This window comes from Caretta caretta, chromosome 1 (assembly GCF_965140235.1).
Source record: "Caretta caretta isolate rCarCar2 chromosome 1, rCarCar1.hap1, whole genome shotgun sequence".
Taxonomy (NCBI): Eukaryota; Metazoa; Chordata; order Testudines; family Cheloniidae; genus Caretta; species Caretta caretta.
The window spans coordinates 244759609-244778856 of record NC_134206.1 but is presented as its reverse complement, the minus strand read 5'-3'; the positions used below and the strand labels follow the sequence as shown (position 1 = coordinate 244778856).

The 19248-nt window shown below is 45.4% G+C and overlaps 2 protein-coding genes across 7 annotated transcripts in view; one reads left to right on the top strand and one right to left on the bottom strand.

The window, feature by feature from the left end:
- Positions 1-293: 293 nt before the first annotated feature.
- LOC142071164 (uncharacterized) overlaps positions 294-19248 on the bottom strand; it is a 98451-nt gene continuing 79496 nt past the window's right edge. Inside the window, exons 3-4 of the mRNA XM_075125761.1 lie at positions 16495-16893; positions 294-1908 (exon numbers count right to left, since the gene is read on the bottom strand). Of these exons, the coding sequence (XP_074981862.1) occupies positions 1429-1908; positions 16495-16893 (879 nt within the window). The 3' untranslated portion in view covers positions 294-1428. The remainder of the gene's footprint in view (positions 1909-16494; positions 16894-19248) is intronic.
- IQSEC3 (IQ motif and Sec7 domain ArfGEF 3) overlaps positions 16272-19248 on the top strand; it is a 123457-nt gene continuing 120480 nt past the window's right edge. For 2 of the 6 annotated variants that reach the window (XM_048829188.2, XM_048829178.2), the window contains exon 1: positions 16272-16910. In XM_048829188.2, the coding sequence (XP_048685145.1) occupies positions 16453-16910 (458 nt within the window). In that variant the 5' untranslated portion in view covers positions 16272-16452. The remainder of the gene's footprint in view (positions 16911-19248) is intronic. The other 4 variants (XM_048829160.2, XM_048829149.2, XM_048829169.2 and 1 more) reach the window with 3 other exon arrangements.

The following is a 19248-nucleotide window of genomic DNA, read 5'->3' as shown; positions in this document are numbered from 1 at the left end:
TCCTCCCCATGTTCCATAGCCTCCTCACCCAGATGCCCAAGAATGTGTGTGTGGGGGGGTGTGCTCTGGGCACCCAGCCACTCCACTCCAGAGGATGGCCCAAGCCACAGAAGGCTGTCATTCAAAATGTTTGATTTTTAGTGTGGCTACAATAAACAATGTGGCTTTGTCCTTCCCTCCTCCCCCACCCTACCAGGGCTACCTTGTCCGCTATCTCATTTTTTTTTAATTAATAAAGAAAGAATGCATGGTTTCAAAACAATAGTTACTTTATTTTGAAGGGGGGAGGGTGGTTGGCTTACAGGGAATTAAAATCGACAAAGGGGGTGGGTTTGCATCAAGGAGAAACACACACAACTATCACACCGAAGCCTGGCCAGTCATGAAACTGGTTTTCAAAGCCTCTCTGATGTGCAGCACACCTTGCTGTGCTCTTCTAATTAGCCTGGTGTCTGGCTGCTCATAATTGGACACCAGGTGATTTGCCTCAACCTCCCACCCTGCCATAAACATTCCCCCCTTACTTTCACAGATATTATGGAGCACACAGCAAGCAGAAATAACAATGGAAACGTTGGTTGCGCTGAGGTCTGACCTAGTCAGCAAACAGCGCCAGCGAGCTTTTAAACATCCAAAGGCACATTCTACCACCATTCTGCACTTGCTCAGCCTATAGTTGAACTACTCCTTACTACTGTCCAGGCTACCTGTGTACAGCTTCATGAGCCATAGGAGCAAGGGGTAGGCTGGGTCCCAAAGGATAACTATTTCAACATGTTGACATTTCAACATCCCCAACAGTAATTTTCTGGTCTGGGAAGTAAGTCCCTTCTTGCAGCTGCTCGAACAGCCCGGAGTTCCTAAATATGCGAGCGTCATGCACCTTTCTCGGCCATCCCACGTTGATGTCGGTGAAACGTCCCTTGTGATCCACCAGTGCTTGCAGCACCATTGAGAAGTACCCCTTGTGGTTTATGTACTGGTTGGCAAGGTGGTCTGGTGCCAAGATGGGGATATGCAGTCCATCTATCGCCCCACCACAGTTAGGGGACCCCATTGCAGCAAAGCCATCCAGTATGACCTGCACATTTCCCAGAGTCACTACCCTTGATATCAGAACATCAATGATTGCACTGGCTACTTGGATCACAGCAGCTCCCACAGTAGACTTGCCCACTCCAAATTGATTCCCGACTGACCGGTAGCAGTCAGGAATTACAAGCTTCCCAGGGCTATCGCCACTCGCTTCTCAACTGTCAGGGCAGCTTTCATCTTGGTATTCCTGCGCTTCAGGGTGGGGGAAAGCAAGTCACAGAGTTCCAGGAAAGTGGCCTTATGCATGCAAAAGTTTTGCAGCCACTGGGAATCATCCCATACCTGCAATACTATGCGGTCCCACCAGTCTGTGCTTGTTTGCTGGGCCCAGAATCAGCGTTCCACTGTATCAACCAGCTCCACTGCCGCCTTGATGTCCCAATTGCCACAGCCCGTGCTTTCAGGAACATCTGTATCCATGTCCTCATCAAAATCCTCCTTGTGCTGGCGTCTCTTAGCCCAGTTCTGCATATACTCCAGGATAATGCACGAGGTGTTTACAATGCTCACAACAGCAGCGGTGATGGTGAGCTGAGCGGGCTCCATGCTTGCTGTGGTATGGTATCTGCAGGAGAGCAGAGCTGCAGTAGAATGGATGATGATGGTTAGCAGTCGTACAGCACCCAGGAGGACCAGAACAGCTCCCCCGAGCTTGTCGCTGGGGAGCAGGAGAGCAGAGTTGCAGCAGACGTGGTGTATGACGATGGTTAGCAGTCCTACTGAATCATCTGCTGACAGCAGCACCCAGGACACAACAGCAGCGGTGACGGTGAGCTGAGCTGAGTGGGCTCCATGCTTGCCTTGGTATGGCATCTGCACGGAAAAAAGGCGCAAAACGATTGTCTGATGTTGCTTTCACGGAGGGAGGGGCAACTGAAGACATGCACCCAAAACCACGCGCAACAATGTTTTTGCCCCGTCAGGCATTGGAAGCTTAACCCAGAATTCCAATGGGCAGTGGAGACTGCGGGAACTGTGGGATAGCTACCCACAGTGCACCACTCCATAAGTTGATGCTAGCCACAGTAGTGAGGACACACTCTGCCAACTTAATGCGCTTAGTGTGGACTGTATAAAATCGATTTCTAAAAATCGACTTCTATAAGAATGACCTAATTTCATAGTGTAGACATACCCTCGGGCAAGTCATTTAACTTCTCTATTCCTCTGACACTTACTCCTTGGCAAAGTTGCTTGCAATCTAGTGCTAAATGTTGGAGTTGCTTACAGAAATTTGAAGTACTGATGATTTTATGTTGTTGATATTCTGAATTGTGATGAGAAAAAAAGGAGTCAACACTTTCATGAAAATGTCATCCCACTTTTCAACCAGCTTTGGAGTGGTGACATTTTTCTTTTAAGCTTTTAATTCCCAAGGGAAAAAAGGGTAGTGGTGGTGGAATTTTCATGCCCATTGCATCCTCAATCCTCAAACAACTCTTTTAAGTATTCATATATATTCAATATATGAATCATATATCTTTGATTAGAGAGATTTTTCACAGTATTTTCTTAGTTTCTTACATTAGCTTCAATTTTTTAATTTACATTAAATTAATGTAGACCTACTGTCTACCTCCTAGACCAACTGTCTGATTCACATTTAGAGGATCTCTGACTATCTCTAGAAGACTAATAAAAAAGAGAAACAGGAAAAGAGATGCAAGTCTATACATTAAAGATTATAGTTAAAAATAACTGGAGAGTGATAAAAAATTTATAGTAAAATATGAACTAAATATTGTTGCATACTAATAAATTGCATTACTTCCAATTTAAATAGAGACAGCAGAACAATTGGTGCATTTTTAGGACAGCCTGTTTCCAGACAGAATAATGAGGAAAAAAGAAAGCAAGCTGTATGTATTAATTGCTATTTTAATTCTGAATATCTTCAACTAGGGCTTGATCCTGAACCATTGAAGTAAATGGAATTTTTGCCAGTGACTTCAATGGGCACATTTTTGAAAACTTAAAAATTAGGGAAAAAAAGTTTGCACCCAAAATCTTGTTCATAAAAATCTTGTTCATGAAGAGATAATTTTAGCATTTAGACAATTTTTCACAGTTTCAGATAAAAACCCAACCAAATCAAACCAAAATACCCTGTGGGGAAAGGTCACCCCTTGCAAAGAACTTGACCCAAAGTTCATTAAAGTCAATGGAAAACTCCCATTGACTTCAATGGGCTCTGAATCAAGTCCTGAAGCTCTATTTCGAGGTTTTAAAATACAGTTCAGTGGTGCATAGGTCTTGGGTTGGCCCTCTTCACAGGGGTAAATTTTACCCATTAAAAAGAACCAGAAACACCCCTGAATTTGGGGGAAGGTTGGATCTGAACCAAGATCCAAACTTTCCAGCTTGGGCCTATCTTTTGTAATCATTAAAGATTTGATTCCACATCTGTACAGACATTTCCTTGAATTTCCTTTTAGAGAGAATCTAGGCTTTGCCCAGCAATACTAAGCACTTTTGCTTTTCTTTCCCCTTTTGCCTGACTGTTTTGCTACTGGGAGAATCTGCTGAGCTGCAGTCCTAGAGTCAACCCACATCCTGCTCTTCTCTGCCTAAAAATGCCTGGGGCCATTTGTCTACCTTTATAACAAGCCCTGGTGAGTGTGTTAGTGACCAGAGAGTGGTCTAAAAGACTTGACCTTTCTAGCACTGTGGAGGTGGACTAGGGACTTAGCTGTCTAAGACAGCTGACTAAGACAGCTAAGTCAAACAGATTTAGGACTAAGCAGCTGGAGGGACTGGCTTATGAGGAAAGAGTCAAAGAACTAAATAGCTTAGCCAGAAAACTGCTGAGAGTGGAAGAGGAATAAGAGCCATTTAAGAGTATTTGAAGGATATGAACACCAAAGAAGGAGAGGAATTATTTTAGATGGGCCAAGGGCCAAAAACCTTATCTGGCTTCAAGACTGATCCTGAAAAGTTTGTGGAGGGGATGGTATGATGGGACTGTCTACAATGGCATATGGCCCATCCATGACTACCAGTAGCACAAAACCCCAGTTGCTGGAGATGGGGACACTAGATGGAAAGGGTGTGACGTTCCCCTCTGGTGTTGTCTGGACCAGTGATCTCCTAGGTCACTCCAGTCCTTGACTCTGGGAGCCAGCCTTACCCTGCTCTGCTGTGAGAACCCCCACTCCTGGGCTGTTTATGCACAGCCTATGGCATGTAAGCTGCTTCTTGGGTTGTGCAACCGAATGACACTAGCCAATAACTCCAGTCCCAGACACAACCCTAGGAACCTCCATCTTGCAGCGTCCAGTTATGCCCACTGGACGCTGCAGGCTTATATGAGTTCGTCAATGTAACAAAGAAATTGATATGTACCAGGCTTGTTATCCCAAGGGACGTCTCTGACACACTTCCAACCAAATGCACTGCTTCAGGCAGAATAAACAAACAGATTTATTAACTATATAGATTTTAAGTGATTAAAAATCAAAACATAACAAGTCAGATTTGGTCAAATGAAATAAAAGCAAAATGCATTCTAAGCTGATCTTAACACTTTCAATGCCCTTACAAACTTAGATGCTTTTCACCACAGGTTGGCTGGTTGCTCTTCAGCCAGGCTCTCCCCTTTGATCAGCGCTTCAGTTGCTTGGTGTGGTGTCTGTAGGTGTAGGTGGAAGAGAGAGAGCAAGCATGGCAAATGTCTCTCCCTTTTATCATATCCTTTCTTCCCTCTTGGCTTCCCCCCACCCCTTCAGAGTCAGGTGAGCATTACCTCATCACAGTTCCAAACTGATCAAAGGAATGGGAGTGACTCCCTGGAGAGTCTAACAGATTCTTTTGTTGCTGCCTAGGCCAGTGTCCTTTGTTCCTGTGAGGCTAGGCTGGGTTTGTCCCATACCTGCCCTGATGAGGTGTGAACTGCCTCTCTGCTCTTGGAGAGTTTTTGCCTGGACTTGCTTTAAGCCATGAGGATACATTTTCAGCCTCATAACTATATACATGAAATTATAACCTATAACATTACAATAACAACCATGCTCAGTGCATCATGAGCCTTCCGAAGACACCCAACACGACAGACTTTGCATTGGATACCACACAACCATTTTATAAAGATGAACATGGGGGTGTAGGGTGTTCCCCCAAGGTACAGAGTGCTCTGAGTTACTACAAAGAATTCCTTCCCAGGCATTGGCCTGGTGGGTCTTGCCAACATGCTCAGGGTCTAACTGATCACCATATTTGGGGTTGGGAAGGAATTTTCTCCTGGGTCAGATTGGCAGAGACCCTGGGGGGTTTTCACCTTCCTCCGCAGCAAGGGTCACTTGCAGATTTAAACTACTATAAATGGTGGATTTTCTGTAACTTGAAGTCTTAAACTATGATTTGAGGACTTCAGTAACTCATCCAGAGATTGGGGTCTATTACAGGAGTGAGTATGTGAGGTTCTGTGGCCTGCAATGTGCAGGAGGTCAGAGTCGATGATCACGATGGTCCCTTCTGACCTTAAAGTCTATGAGTCTATGTGACTAACAAGGAGTTATGGAATGAAAGTAGGCAAAGGAAAATGTAAGGTCTCCATCAAGAATATTTGCTACTACTGAGACTGATTTCCCAACAGACATGGTGGTAGCCCCATCTCTCATTTCATTGTCTAAGAGTCCTGGGGTTTATTCTTGGTTCTGCCACTGGTTAGCTGTGTAAACTTGGGTAACTCCTCTGTGCCTCCATTACCTCCATTTGTTAAATGAGGGTGAGAATGCCCCACAGGCTTAACTGATTTATGACTGGTGCTGACTTTTTGTACAACTTCTAACCTTAACATCTTTTGAATGAAGGTAAAAATTTCAAAACTGCATATGTGACTTAGACTCCTAAATCACACTGAAAGTCACTAGAACGTAGGTCCCTAAGTACCTAAGTCATTTTGAAAATGGAACTTAGGACTCAAGCACTTTTGAAAATGTTACCATAAGCAATAGAGATGGCAGGTCAGTATGTGCTCTGAATATGAAAAACATGGGTTCTTTTAAAAATGACAAAGAAAATGATGTTCTGAACACATGGCCATTTAGGTATGATCTGCAATGGAAAAATAAAAGGAATAGCAATTTAGGTCAAGAAACTGAATTGCGAGATCTGAATCCTGCTGTTGGTGAGATCCCACCATAGGCTTACAACATGTTACCCTTCCTTGTGACCACAGATCTTACTAGGTGAAATTCACTCTGTGCAGAGGTCCAGCACAATGCTTATGTATCACTTGTGTCCTCAAACTAGGGCTTAAATGGGTCTGTGCTGACCTGGTGCACAGGAGTGAATTTCACCCTTGGTGAGACAGGCCCTATTGACCCCCTTTTTGAGGTCCAAATTTGAATCTGAAGGGAATTAGTACTAAGCAAGCAATAAGGTGCAATTCAGAGCACAAATAAATATAAATATCTTTGGTATGAGCAATGGAAGCAGTTAGTGAAACTGGAAAGGAGTTGTGCATCTGTAATGAGCATGCCCTTAGGCATCAAATTGTTCACCAGGCTACCATCAGATTTCCAAAACGTTCAAGGAGAAATAACTGTACTTTGACCAAGGCCTCCACTGCTCATTAACATATGGGTACATCTCTTCCCATGTGAGTCATTGCTTGTGCTGTGTAAACAGTTGGTAACAGCTTCTTTCCACTTTCATTCAAACACAGAGTAGCTGCAGTAACCAGATAGAAAATTAGCAGCAGGCAAAAGCTGATTTTTACTGATGTCAAGGGAGAAATGTTAATTACCTTAAAATAGTACAGTGGGCACTTGGTGGTACCAGCTAGTGGTTAAGATTGCAGAACAGTTTCTGCTCATAACTTCCTGAAACTTTCATCTATGGTGCTGAAATCATTCCTCTCAATCTGCCACACGAGGTGCAGTGTGAGAGACCCAAAATGAGGGACACCAAAAAAGCGATTCATACGGGAAACTTATAATGCTGTGGGGATTCCTTCTTTTAGTGTGCATAACTTTTTCTGTGGCTTCATTTCCATGGAACTTTATTCCTGATGTAAATAACTTTCAACAATAAAAATGATGGGGCACTACATTTGTACGGAACATAGACAATTTTGGAATTAAAATGAGGAATAAGTCATCGGCAGGATTTAAAATCTGGGGTCTCACCTTGCATGGGATTGAGCACCCACACTTCACACTGGGCTCTGGGTCTCTGCCCAAAGTGGAATTATTTTACAAAGTTTGAACAAAATCCCTTGAGCTGCTTTGAATAATGGAAGGGGGGAAAAATCAGAGGAATAAAAATCTAATCATATTCATTTCAATGGAGCTTCAGAAAAAAACCAAGAACGCTGATGCTTGAAAATTAGCATGAACCGAGTCCTCACTGAGGACTAATTTCTTTATTTAGTTTGTGCAAGAGAGGTAATTTTTTAAAAGGGATGAATGATTGAAAAATTCTTTCTGATCATGCTCAGTGGGCGTCCAGATACCAAGCATCAGATATAGCTAGGTCTATAGATGATAGTAGCTAGCTGGCTAGATTGTAAGGGTGAAATCTTGGCCAAACTGAAGTCAATGGGAATTTTGCCACTGATTTCAACAGAGACAGGACTTTACCCCAAGATTTTAGTAGAGTGTAATGAAACCTTGCCATTTTATGACATCACTTCTCACTGTGCACACTCTCTAAGGGGCTCTGGTACAATTGGCCTGTGGAATGCTATATGGCTGCGTTTACATTAATGAAAATTTCCCACCAGACCTAACTACTAGCTCAGCTGAACCAATAGTGGCACTGTAGGAAGGCCTAGAGTTTTTACCACTATAGTACTTACATCTTTAGAGGAACCGGTTCAGTTAATGTGGTGCTAAAAATGGCAGAAGCTGCTGGAGTCTTGTCTACACTTGCTGGGCCGGATTAACTCTCCTGTGGGCCCAGGTCTATTAGATTTTGTGGGGCCCCCGTTTACAAGTCTTTTTCCTGGGAGGGAGTTTGGTGCAGGAGGGGGCTCCAGGCTGGTGCAGAGTGTTGGGGTGCAGGAGAGGGTGAGGGGTGTGGGCTCTGGGAGAGAGTTTGGTGCAGGAGTGAGTTCTGGGCTGGAGCAGGGGACTGGGGTGCAGGGTCTGGGATAGATTTTGGGTGCAGGAGGGAGCTCCGGGCTGGTGCAGAGTGTTGGGGTGCAGGAGAAGGTGAGAGGTGTGAGCTCTGGGAGGGAGTTTGGTGCAGGAGAGGGCTCGGGGCTGGGGCAGGGGATTGGGGTGCAGGAGGGGGTGTAGGCGGTTTAGGTAGGTCTAGGAGGGAGTTTGAGTGTAGGAGGGGATTCTAACTGGGGGCAGGGGGTTGGGGTGTGGGAGCGGGTGTGGGGTGTAGGCTCCAGCCGGGAGGCGCTTACCACAGGTGGTTCCCAACTGGCAGCGCAGCAGGGCTCAGGTAGGCTGCCTGCCTGCCATAGCCCCATGCTGCTCCTGGAAGCGGCTGGCTGCTGGCATGTCTCTGTGCGCTGCTGGGGGAAGGGGGACAGCGTGCAGAGCTGCCTCCCCCCGCCAGGGGCAGCAGAGATATGCCAGCAACCAGCTGCTTCTGGGAGTGGCGTAGGGGCCAGGGCAGGCAGCCTGAGCACCCTGGAGATTGGTGCCTGTGATTTATTTTTGTGGGGCCCCCTGGAGCATGGGCTCTGGGCTGCAGCTCCTAAAGCCCCTTTCTTAATCTGGCCCTGTACACTTGGGCTCCCGCCAGTGCTATTCCTGGCATGGCTTAACCAGTAGTAGCATCAGTGAGGTTTTTTACTAAATTCCCCTGTGAAGACCCAACCAAGGACTGTAGCCTGCAGCATTATGGCTATATCTGTGCAGGTACACAAGATGATGGAAAAGCAGCTCCCTGTGTCCTCTCTCTCAGCTCTAGCACATCTGCACTGGGTCAGACAGAATTTGGACCTGAGTTTGAACTGTTAAATTCACAGGTCAGGAAATGCAAAATTAGTGCCAAAAGCTACATCAGTTCAGCCATATGTGGTATTTTCTAGCCTTGTTTTGTTAATTAAATATGTAGCCTGGTATATTATTGTTTATATCCTAAAAATCCATATGATGAAAGATAAAAGATGAGCATTTTGGCAGAGTTCCCAATGCTGTTACAATCTTAACTGCTCCATTTTTACACAATGTTGGATTTTAACTGCAACCTGCATGTTGCATTAATGCCATTTTTGCATTCATTAATAACTGGTTTATCCATTTCCTTTCCTAACTGCTGCTGGAGATTAATTTTAATTTGTTTCTTAAATCTAAAGGAGTGGGCGTGCTCCTACTAAAGTCAATGGAGATTTTGTTACTTGCTTCATTGATAGCAGGATCCATCCCATAATAATGAAATACTTCTTCGTCCACTGAAAGAATTACAAACATAAACCCTAGTTCAGCAAGCTGCTCCACTCAGGCAGATTACTGCACTTGGGCAGAGCCCCATTTACTCCTATGAGGTTCCATGCATCCGCCTGCATGGAGCAATTTATAGGATTGAACCATAGCTGCAACCACTGAAGGAAAAAGGGAACACATTCCCCCAATTTATTATCCTGTTCACATCACTTTCAGTGTGGCTGTAACACTGACGTGACCTGGTCTCTCTAACCTTTTTTCTATACGTCCTATTAGTAGGACAAAAACAGTCTCCCTCCTCCTCCCTCTCTCATTTAATTTATTAAGTATGATGATCCCTATGACATTGGTAGGATTTATATTGGCAGATTTGGCAGACACTTCATATTTACTTAGACTGGAGGATAGAGAGAAATCCCAAATTCAGATTCTGTCAATAAGCCATTTGTTACCTAAATAAATATTTATGACTGGTGGATCTGACATAGATAAGGCATGTTTATTATTATAGTTACGCTTATTGGGCATGATTTACTTTGGTCTATATTGTTTTAGACTGCTTTCATTTCTCTATAGTTAATTTGTGCTGTTTTATTGTTTGTATATATTTTGTCACGGTTCGTTGTGTTTTGCCTCTTTTTTGGTGTGTGCTGATCTCTGTAAAAATGCAGCACACAGAAAATTTACAAAAATAAACAAAGAGAATGTTTCCAGAGTCATTTCAAAATCCAAGCCATCCCCCAGTCATTTGTGTATGAAATGGAGTACAAAGAAGTGCAGAAAGGGAGTTTTTAAATAAATCATAACTACTGACACATACAAATGGCAGGGCACCAATAAATGCCTGATCCAAAGCCTACTGGATGGGCTTTGGGATCAGGCCCCACTTCAAAGTGACAGGTTTGGACAATGACTAACTTTGAGAGCTTGAGCCTAGAAGATGCTGAAGTACCTCCTACAATGTGCCTAGTCCTCTCAGTTGCTTGGAATCATTCACCTCTCTTCACATTCCATTTTTAGAAAGTTAATTTAGAAGAACTTTTTGTTGTATTATTTGTAATTTATTACCACTGCAATAATCCTCCAGAGTCGCTGTTTGGCTCAAATACCCTCTTGCACCTTGCCATGAAAACCATATTGTGTTTTTCTTTTCTTGCCTTTCTGCTTCCTTTTTGATTTCGTGGTATGCATGTCCCTTTTCAAATACTCAGGAAGCATCGAGATGAGGAGGAGCACTGGAGGAGTCTCAGAAGATGTGGACACTTAGTTTGGGCTCAGGTTGGAGCCTGGGCTCTGAAATCACAGGAGGAGGGAGGGTCTCAGAGCCCAGGCTCCAGCCTGAGCCCAAAAATGTCTACACTGCTATTTTTAGCCCTGCAGCCCAAGCTCTGAGACTCGGTGCCTGTTGTGGGGCACCAGGCTGAAAGGGGAGAGAAGGGACAACTTGCCCTGTCACAGGGTCATGAGGCCTCGCGACCAGAATCAGTAAAGCTGGGCCATGCACCAGTGTTTACTGTCTCAGGTAGTAGTACTCAATATTAGGCCATGGCACCTAGGCCCCTGGGCAGTCACTGGTCCCTGTAGTGGATGCGAGAAGGGATAGGGGAACCCAGGCCCACCCTATACCACCAGGTCCCAACCCACGGCCCTGTAGAACAAGTGGTCCCAATGTCAGGTTCCGGTTCCTATTTCATTAAATGTGTTCCCTACACTGCTTCCTACCCAGGATACCAGCTTTGGTGGTTACTCTCAGGGCAGCAGCCACTTGCCTCCCTCTGTCTCTGTGATTGGCTGGGGTCCCACAGTAGATTTGATGGGTTCGGCTTCCTCTGTTTGGAGCACTGGCAGCTTCCTAGCAGGAGCTTGTAGCCTACAACCACTCTCCTCCTCAGTCAACCCAGTCTGAGCTGAGCTTCTTCCTTTTATACCCTGTCTCCAGCTGGAGCATGCCCAGCAGGAGAAAGGGGCAAGGCCTCTTGGGCTCACAGGGAGTGGCTAACGCTTACTGGGTTGATACACCCTGTCACAGTGCTGTAGGTTTTTTATTGCAGTGTGGACATACCATATGTGATTTGTCCAAGGTCACACAGCAAATCATTGTTGGTCTAGATCCAAAAGCTACTGAAGTCAGTGGAAAGACTCTCATTGACTCCAGTGGGTTTTGAACCAGATGCGAATAGGGCCAGGAACCATCCCCATGTGTCCTGGTTCCCATTCCCCAACTTTAACCATTGAGAAGCATACTCAGGAATCTTACCTACAGTCTTCGAAAGGAAATCTGCAGTAAGGTGAACTCATGCATGACAGGACTGTTTAATTGTTAATTCATACTGATATCCCAAAATCAAAAGCAAGGGGAAATGATTTTGTTTTATAAATCAAACATAAGGATCTGAGATGTGTTAAGTATACATATTTTAGTTTTTTATAATACATTTTTTTTGTTCAGTCAGCCAAGCTGATATATAAATATTTTAAAATATCTACTCATCAGGAAAGGTACAAATTCCATATTGTATAATTAGATGATATGTGTACTTTTCACTTTTTAAAAAATTCTTGACTGTATTTGATCTCTGCTATTGAAACCTTGCAATATTTACAGCAAATTAAAAGGTAGCAAGGTCCCTCTTTAGAATGTACTTTTCCTTTTAATGTCACAAAATGTTACCTTGTCTCCTGCCTCTTTCTCTGGAATAAAGCTGTGCTCACTTAATCAATTAATTCTACATAGCAAAAGCCACTCAGAGACATTTTCTTCAGAGGAGCTAGTCAGCCTCTTTGTTTGGAGATGACAGTTGTGCAGATTTTTGTGACAACAGTGGTAAAAATAAAAAAGCAGACCATGGGTCTAATCCTTGAAATCTTATTCAGCCAAGTAGCCCCAATGAATTCAATGATGACATTCAGATGAGTAAGGGTTGTGGGATCCCACTCTATATGAACATGATGCATGAAAATAAAAATATATGAGGAACTAATGGGGTTTGTATCAGGCCCTAAGTGAACAATTCTGAGTGAAAGAATCCTTCATTAGATGTATACCCTATGAATAATGCATGAGGACATTGTAATTTTCTGGAATATCTATTTGATATTTGAATAGCTATTTGAAATTATTCATCTAATTCCTGCAAATAATTTTTGGTCTATAAGCTGTTTGCAAGCAATTTATTGTAAGTAGCTGTTAAAGCAGCTGCTAACTTGCAATGGGTGATGACTCAGCCCCTGGCTGCCCCCCAAGAGTATGGATGGGAGATGGAAATGTTGCATAATGCCCCCTGCCAAACAGCATTCTGGTGCACCTGAGGAGCCAGTCACTTGTGTCTATTTACATAATTAGTGCTATCGTCCTTCATACATCCATCCTGTGCACTGAATGAAGTAGGGTCCTGCGGGTGAAAAATAGTATGGATCATGTAGTTAAAGACCCCTCCACAGGCACAAGGAGGAGGCTGAATTAAGGTTGCACAGACAACTGCAAAGCTAGCATTTCCTAACTTTCACGTTATGGACTTTGGAATCAAAATAACGTTCTTTTAATGTAGAGCTTTTGTATGTTATTTCCTAAGATGTATGTTGTGTGGTTTGGTTTGGTTTCGTTTAGGAAAAAGGTAAAAACAAATCCCATTTTGTCCAACTGTAACAACTTCCCCATTATGCATCATCAGGCATGTTTGAACTGTAGCACAGACTGCTACCACCTGAGCTACCATAACCAGCAGCAGGAAAAAAGCTGTTATCCTGGGGGGAGGAGGAAAAGCGCGGGGGGCAGGGCGGAAATGGGCCACTGGACCAGGGGTGATTGAGGAGATCCTAGCCTGGCTTTCTCTCACCCTTCTCCTCAGGAGTTGGGGAGCTCCTGTCCTATGTGGCACTCCCAGAAGGGAAGATGGGTTGCTAGGATCATATGCTGGGCCTGGGGAGTGACCAGGGGTAACATAACCCTGGTTCTCTCTATATATATATGTATACACACATACCCGCTATAGCTGCAAGGACACCTTGGAGGTGCTGGAGCAGCTGTGGTGATTCAGGTGCCCTCTAATATTTCAGCAACATATTGTAGCTCTTTAGACGTTTCTAATCATCCGTCAGAAAAACCATTTTTGGTCAGTTGGTATTTCCATGAAAACTGCACACCAGAGCTAGCTTTAGTACTTTTAGGTGGACTTGCAAAATGATTTTTTTACAACCCACCCTCACTCACCCACTCAAGCAATAAAGGGGCCCTCTCCACTATGGTCTTGCCACTACACACAGAACTGGACTGAGAATTTAAAATAGCCTAGCTTTTTCTCCATTGGAGGAGTGAACCTCAATCAATCTCTCCCTCTTACTAGGCAAAAGGCAACACACACACACACATAATATTTCTGCCAGTCTACAATTATATTTATAATATATATAATATTTCTGCCAGTCTACAATTTCCATTGGTTCCTCTGGACTACATTCCCCAGAATGCCCGTGTTCAGGACTGAACCAAGACTGAGGTGGTACTGGATCAGTAGGCTTCCTTAAAGGGCCTAGGACATCTTGTACTGTTAGCAATATGGCTCTTTGTCACCCCCTGCCAAACTTACCTACCTTTTACAATTCCACCTTTCCCTACTTATCAGCTTGTGTCTTGTATCACAATTCCCCAGACCCAATCCCCCTGCTTTGCCAAGGATGCTAGCCCCAATGCACCATGGGCCTGCTTCTCCCACAACCCTCTTTGCACATTGTTCTGCACAAGGAGGATTTATGAATTTGAGAGCTTGTATGGCACAAACTAGCATGTTCTATTTAATTCTCACCACATCCTTGCAAGGGAGGTGGATATTATTTCCAGTTTACAGATGTGGAAACTAAGGTGTAGAGAAGGTAAGATCAATCTTGTCAAATGTGGGTGTAAAAATTCAGCATTTAAAGCCATATTGAGGCACCTAAACAAAATTGGCTTGTTTGTTTCTTTTTTTAAGACAATGGGATCTGCACAAGCTCAGGATCTCTGGATTTAGGTGCTCATTTTAGGCATTCAAATTTTCAAATTTGTATACTTACCAGTATATAGCATGACAAAGGCCATAGAGGTCAGTGTCAGAGCTAGGATTAACCCTTTGCTCTCAGTCCCTTGTTTAGGTCCTGATCCAGTGCCCCAGGGAGTCAAAAAGAGTCTTAATATTGACTTCAGTGGCCATTAAATCAGACCATTAGTCCACTAGCCAATAGTGTGTTCCATGTTATTGAACTGCCCCACCTTGTGGCAAGAGATCTTCTTGGTTTGGTTCACCTGTCCCAGGTATTTGGATGGTAGGGAGCTTGTGGTATCCCTACTGCCATTTGTGGTAGGCTGGGTGGCCTAGTTCTTAACTGCTGTGAATTGATCTGGGGTCTTCCCAAAAATCAAGGAGCCTATGGTTGTGGATTTTTGGACGCCAAAAGCCATCCCTAATTGGCTGTGAGAGGACTGACTTAGAAGGAATCACTGACAAGTTCCTTTCCAGGTGATCTGTTTGCATCAGTTTACATTTTCAAGGCTAGCTGCACAAGGCTTATCCTTGATCATAATTGAAACTGAAATTTTTCTTGACATCTTTAGGTTCCCCAATAAAGGAGGCCATGGACATGGCCTTTGCTGGCCTGCAAAGCTAGCTGGATGCAGTTCAACTCTGAAATGTGACTATAAAATGGTTCCTTTTAATTCTACAGGTCTGCACTCTGTGTTTGTTTAGTCATATCTTCTGATGTGAGTGAGTGAAATAAGATGTTACTGCTTTTTACTCCTGTTAGCTTTGCAGAGCCAAAATAGTGATGGGAGAGGGAACTAAATTCTTTTCCTTCTTGTGCATCAAGAGAATTGTTTATGAGGTCACACAGGTGTCACTGAGGATAGAATTTGGACAGCACATGCTTTATTACTGGTGATGATGATGATGCATAAGAATGAAAGAGCCCAGCTTGTCTCTCAGATCCCATGTGGAGTTTGTAGCTGTAATCAGACAAAAAATGTTATTTCTTGTGAAATGAACACATTTGATATGGAAATTGACAGCCAGTAAGCAGGAAGCCCCCAGGACATTATTTTTACAGAGCTTCTTTTCCCAGAGTAGAACTGAACTTTCTGTCCCATTTTATTCTGAAATAGAAAAGGGAGAGGAAATATTCAGGGGAACCACCAGGCTCCTAAGGAAGAATTCCTTCTACCGTCTACTCTCCTTGATCACTCCTCCACCAGGTACATGTTCAGTCCTGCCTCCTGCATGTTAACAGGGGAAGTAAAAAGCCAGGACCAGACAAACCCCGGCAGAATTATTGTAGTCACTTTTTAGAAAGAAAAAAAAAATCCCTGCGTCATTATGGAGGAAAGCAGCAGCATCTAGAAATGCCACTCATGGGGGTGGGAGAAACTGTCACGAGGACACCCAGAGAGCGGTGAGCGGGAGCCCGGCTGCTGCTGGGGGCCCTGACCCCAGGGGATGTGGTGTGGGTGTCTGTGATGTAACTGCCGGCTGCTGCCAGCCTCCCCCTTGGTTTGGGCCATGACTTTATCACATGGAGAAGGAAGTGGTCTGAGCTGCAAAGTAACTTTCTCTGCAGCCATGAAAAGGCAGGCTGGAGCACAACCCCCTGGGCACTAGCTCAGCGAGGGGCGGGAAAGGGGAGCCATGGGGGAGGGGGACTTTCCCTCCTTGCTCCCCCTCCCTTCTCCAGCCCAGCCCCCTCTTTTCTCCTCTTCTCCCTTCCCGAGCCCCTCCCTCCCCGTCCCACCTGCCTCTCTCCAGCCCCTTCGCCAGCTCCCCCTTCGCTTTGTTCCCTGCCCAGCCCCCTCCCCCGCCCCGGCTACCTGCGCGGCGCTCGCAGGGGCTGTCCCTCCAGTAGCAGGGGGTGGGCCCTCCCGAGGAGACCTCCCCCCGCGCCTCTCTCAGCCCGCGCCCGACGCGAGGGGGCAGAGGCTGGCGCCAGCCGGCCTTGCTGGGAGCGGGTGTGTGCGCGCGCGGCGGGCGGAGGGGCCCGGGCCCGGGGCATGGAGAGCCTGCTGGAGAACCCGGTGCGCGCCGTGCTCTACCTGAAGGAGCTCACCGCCATCGTGCAGAACCAGCAGAGCCTCATCCACACCCAGCGCCAGCGCATCGACGAGCTGGAGCGGCGCCTGGACGAGCTCAGCACCGAGAACCGCAGCCTCCGCCAGCAGCACCCGGCTCCCGCCGCCGAGCCCCCGCCGCCTCCCCCGCCACAGCCCGAGCCGGGGCCGCTTCAGCACCCCCAACAGCTCCCGGCGCCGCAGCCGCTCCCCAGCAGGCAGGCTCAGCCGGGCCCCAGCGGCGGCGGCGGCAGCCGGGCTCCCGCTCACCAGCACCCCCCGCTCCAGCCCCATCAGCACCACCCGGAGAAGGACAGCAGGGAGAGGGGCTGCTGCGCCGCCCTCCTCCAGCACAAACCCGCCGCGGCCATCGGCAAAGGCGCCCTGAGCAGGCGACCAGAGTAAGTGTGGATGGGGGTGGGGGGAGACCAATGGCTCTTTCCTGGCCGAGCGCCAAGAGGTAACTGGGATCTAACCCCGCGGCTCCCTGCCACGGAAAATGCGGGGGTGGGTGGGGGAATCCCTCCCTAGCCGTGCTCTCCAGCGGGAGCGCAAGGAGCCGCGCGGCTGCTGCTTCCGAAGGGCACCAGCCGCTTTCCTCCCGCTTGGGTCGTCGGTTTGTGTGTGTGGCTGCTGTCCCTGGTCGCATCCAGCCCGCTCGGGGCACACACGCCAGCCCCGTGCTCGGGCTGTTCTCTGTCACAAATAAACAAGTCTCTGCTCGAAGCTGATCTCAGTGTAGGCAAGGCAGGGAAGGAGGCTTTGCAAAGGACAGCGGCGGCCGTGTGGCAGGATTTGTTTTCATCAGGCTTGTGCGGCTGGTCGCTGGAAAAAAAGCGTCCCTGTCTGACACAGAGGGGATTTTCTCACCTGTGGGGGTGCCTTAGTATATTACATATCAGGACTATGCATACACATAAACATAGATGTTATCCAGTTATGATATTTAGGGTGCCCATCTCAGTTTTCTGGGTTTAGAGCCCCCCTTCCCCCCCCCCCCAGAAGTGTCTGTCACCTGTCCAGCTTTTTAAAGGGAGAAAGTATTTTTTGCTGGCCTAACAGAGATAGCATGAATACTAATACTGAATGCTAATAATGATATGTGTGTGTACGGATAGTATACAAGGACTAGCAGTCCAACACCAAAAGAGAATAATACTGGAGAGTTAAATTTTCTGCTTTATGCAGCCAGTAAGTCCCATCAGCTCACCAGCTTGCAATTACAACTGAGCTAGATATCTGATCTGCCTTTACTTAGGTGGTTTGGAAACAGCAGGGTCTTTTCTGGTCAAAAGTCAGAGTAAGTAAATTTAGGAACAGAAGAAAGAGCATGTAGAATGCTTATATGCCTATGGCATATAACAAAGAAGCTCACATTGATGGTAAAACCAAAACTGTTTCTCATCTAGATTAAAGTGTATCCGTTTCTTCCTGATGTTGTTGAAGCAAAAAAGATCCTCCTCAGCACAGTTCTGAGCCCAGATCATGTTTTTTTCTCCCTCTTTTTCCAGAAAAGGAACCCTTCCTTGCTGTGTTTGTTTTGAATACAGAAGGGCAGTTAGAAACATGAGGCTATATTCTCTGTGCTTTACACCTGCTGAGGGTCTGGCTCATGACTAAGTTAGAAGTGATGCAGAAATGACAATTAAAGTAATTTATATCGCACCTTATATGTACAATATACTTTTCGCACCAAAAGCTTATAATTTGCAGGCTCAATCCTGAAAACCCTACTTACTGAGCTCAGTGGCAATACTCATGGTAGTAAGTGCTATGCTGGATAGTAAACCATTGCAGGAGCGGGCCCTTATTCACTATGCATTGTAAGAAGATTTAAAAACACATAGGAACAGATTCTGTTCTCCTGTATACTACTGTAAATTCAGAATAAATTCAGTGGAGTTACACCACTGTGAAACCCATATAAGTGCAGAATCAAGCGCATTGTTTTTGAACAGTGAATCCCTGCAGTGAAGCCAATATTAGGTACATAACATTGGCAAGGTTTTCCTTTCATCTGAATATAGTTTCTCACATACGTCATTAGACAGATTGAAGAGTCAGTTTCAATGCACAAGTCTGAATATCTCCTTTATAAACCTTGCATTTTTGCAGTGGGGTTTGCTTGGGGAAAAAAATCCTGTAAATTTCTTATTATGTCATATCAAACTGCACACGCTGAGGAGCATTAAGGACACTGCTGATCTCTGACACATACACAGTGATTTGTGAAAAATCAGGACTGCTGCCAGGGATAACATAGCAATCCCTGAAGCTCTCTTCACTCAGGAGGATTAAAATAGCCTGCTTCTATTTCCTCCTATATCTTAGGCAAACCAAAATCTTTGTATAAAAAGAAATTTATGAGATTGAAAAAGGTCTAAACTCCTCACTTTAGCAGGTTCATTGTCTTTTATTGATTAGGTACACTGGGTTTCATCCTCTCTCCTCTGCAAATGCTAGAGGGAAATCAAAGAGACAACAAAATCTAATCTAAAGGCATCTTGAATGTGGAGGATCTTTCACTTCCTTTTGACAGCGTGCCTAGTATTCACTAAGATCCAATTGGCCAACTTCAGAGTTGCATTTGAGCTTTTACGCAACAATAGCGGAAATTTGATTCAGAAGACATGGTGTGTGGAAAGGACCCTAGATAGCAAAGATTTTTCACCTCCTTCCTTCCCCCATACCCCCAGTCATGGTATTGCCATATTATAAATGCTAAAATCCAATGTTCTC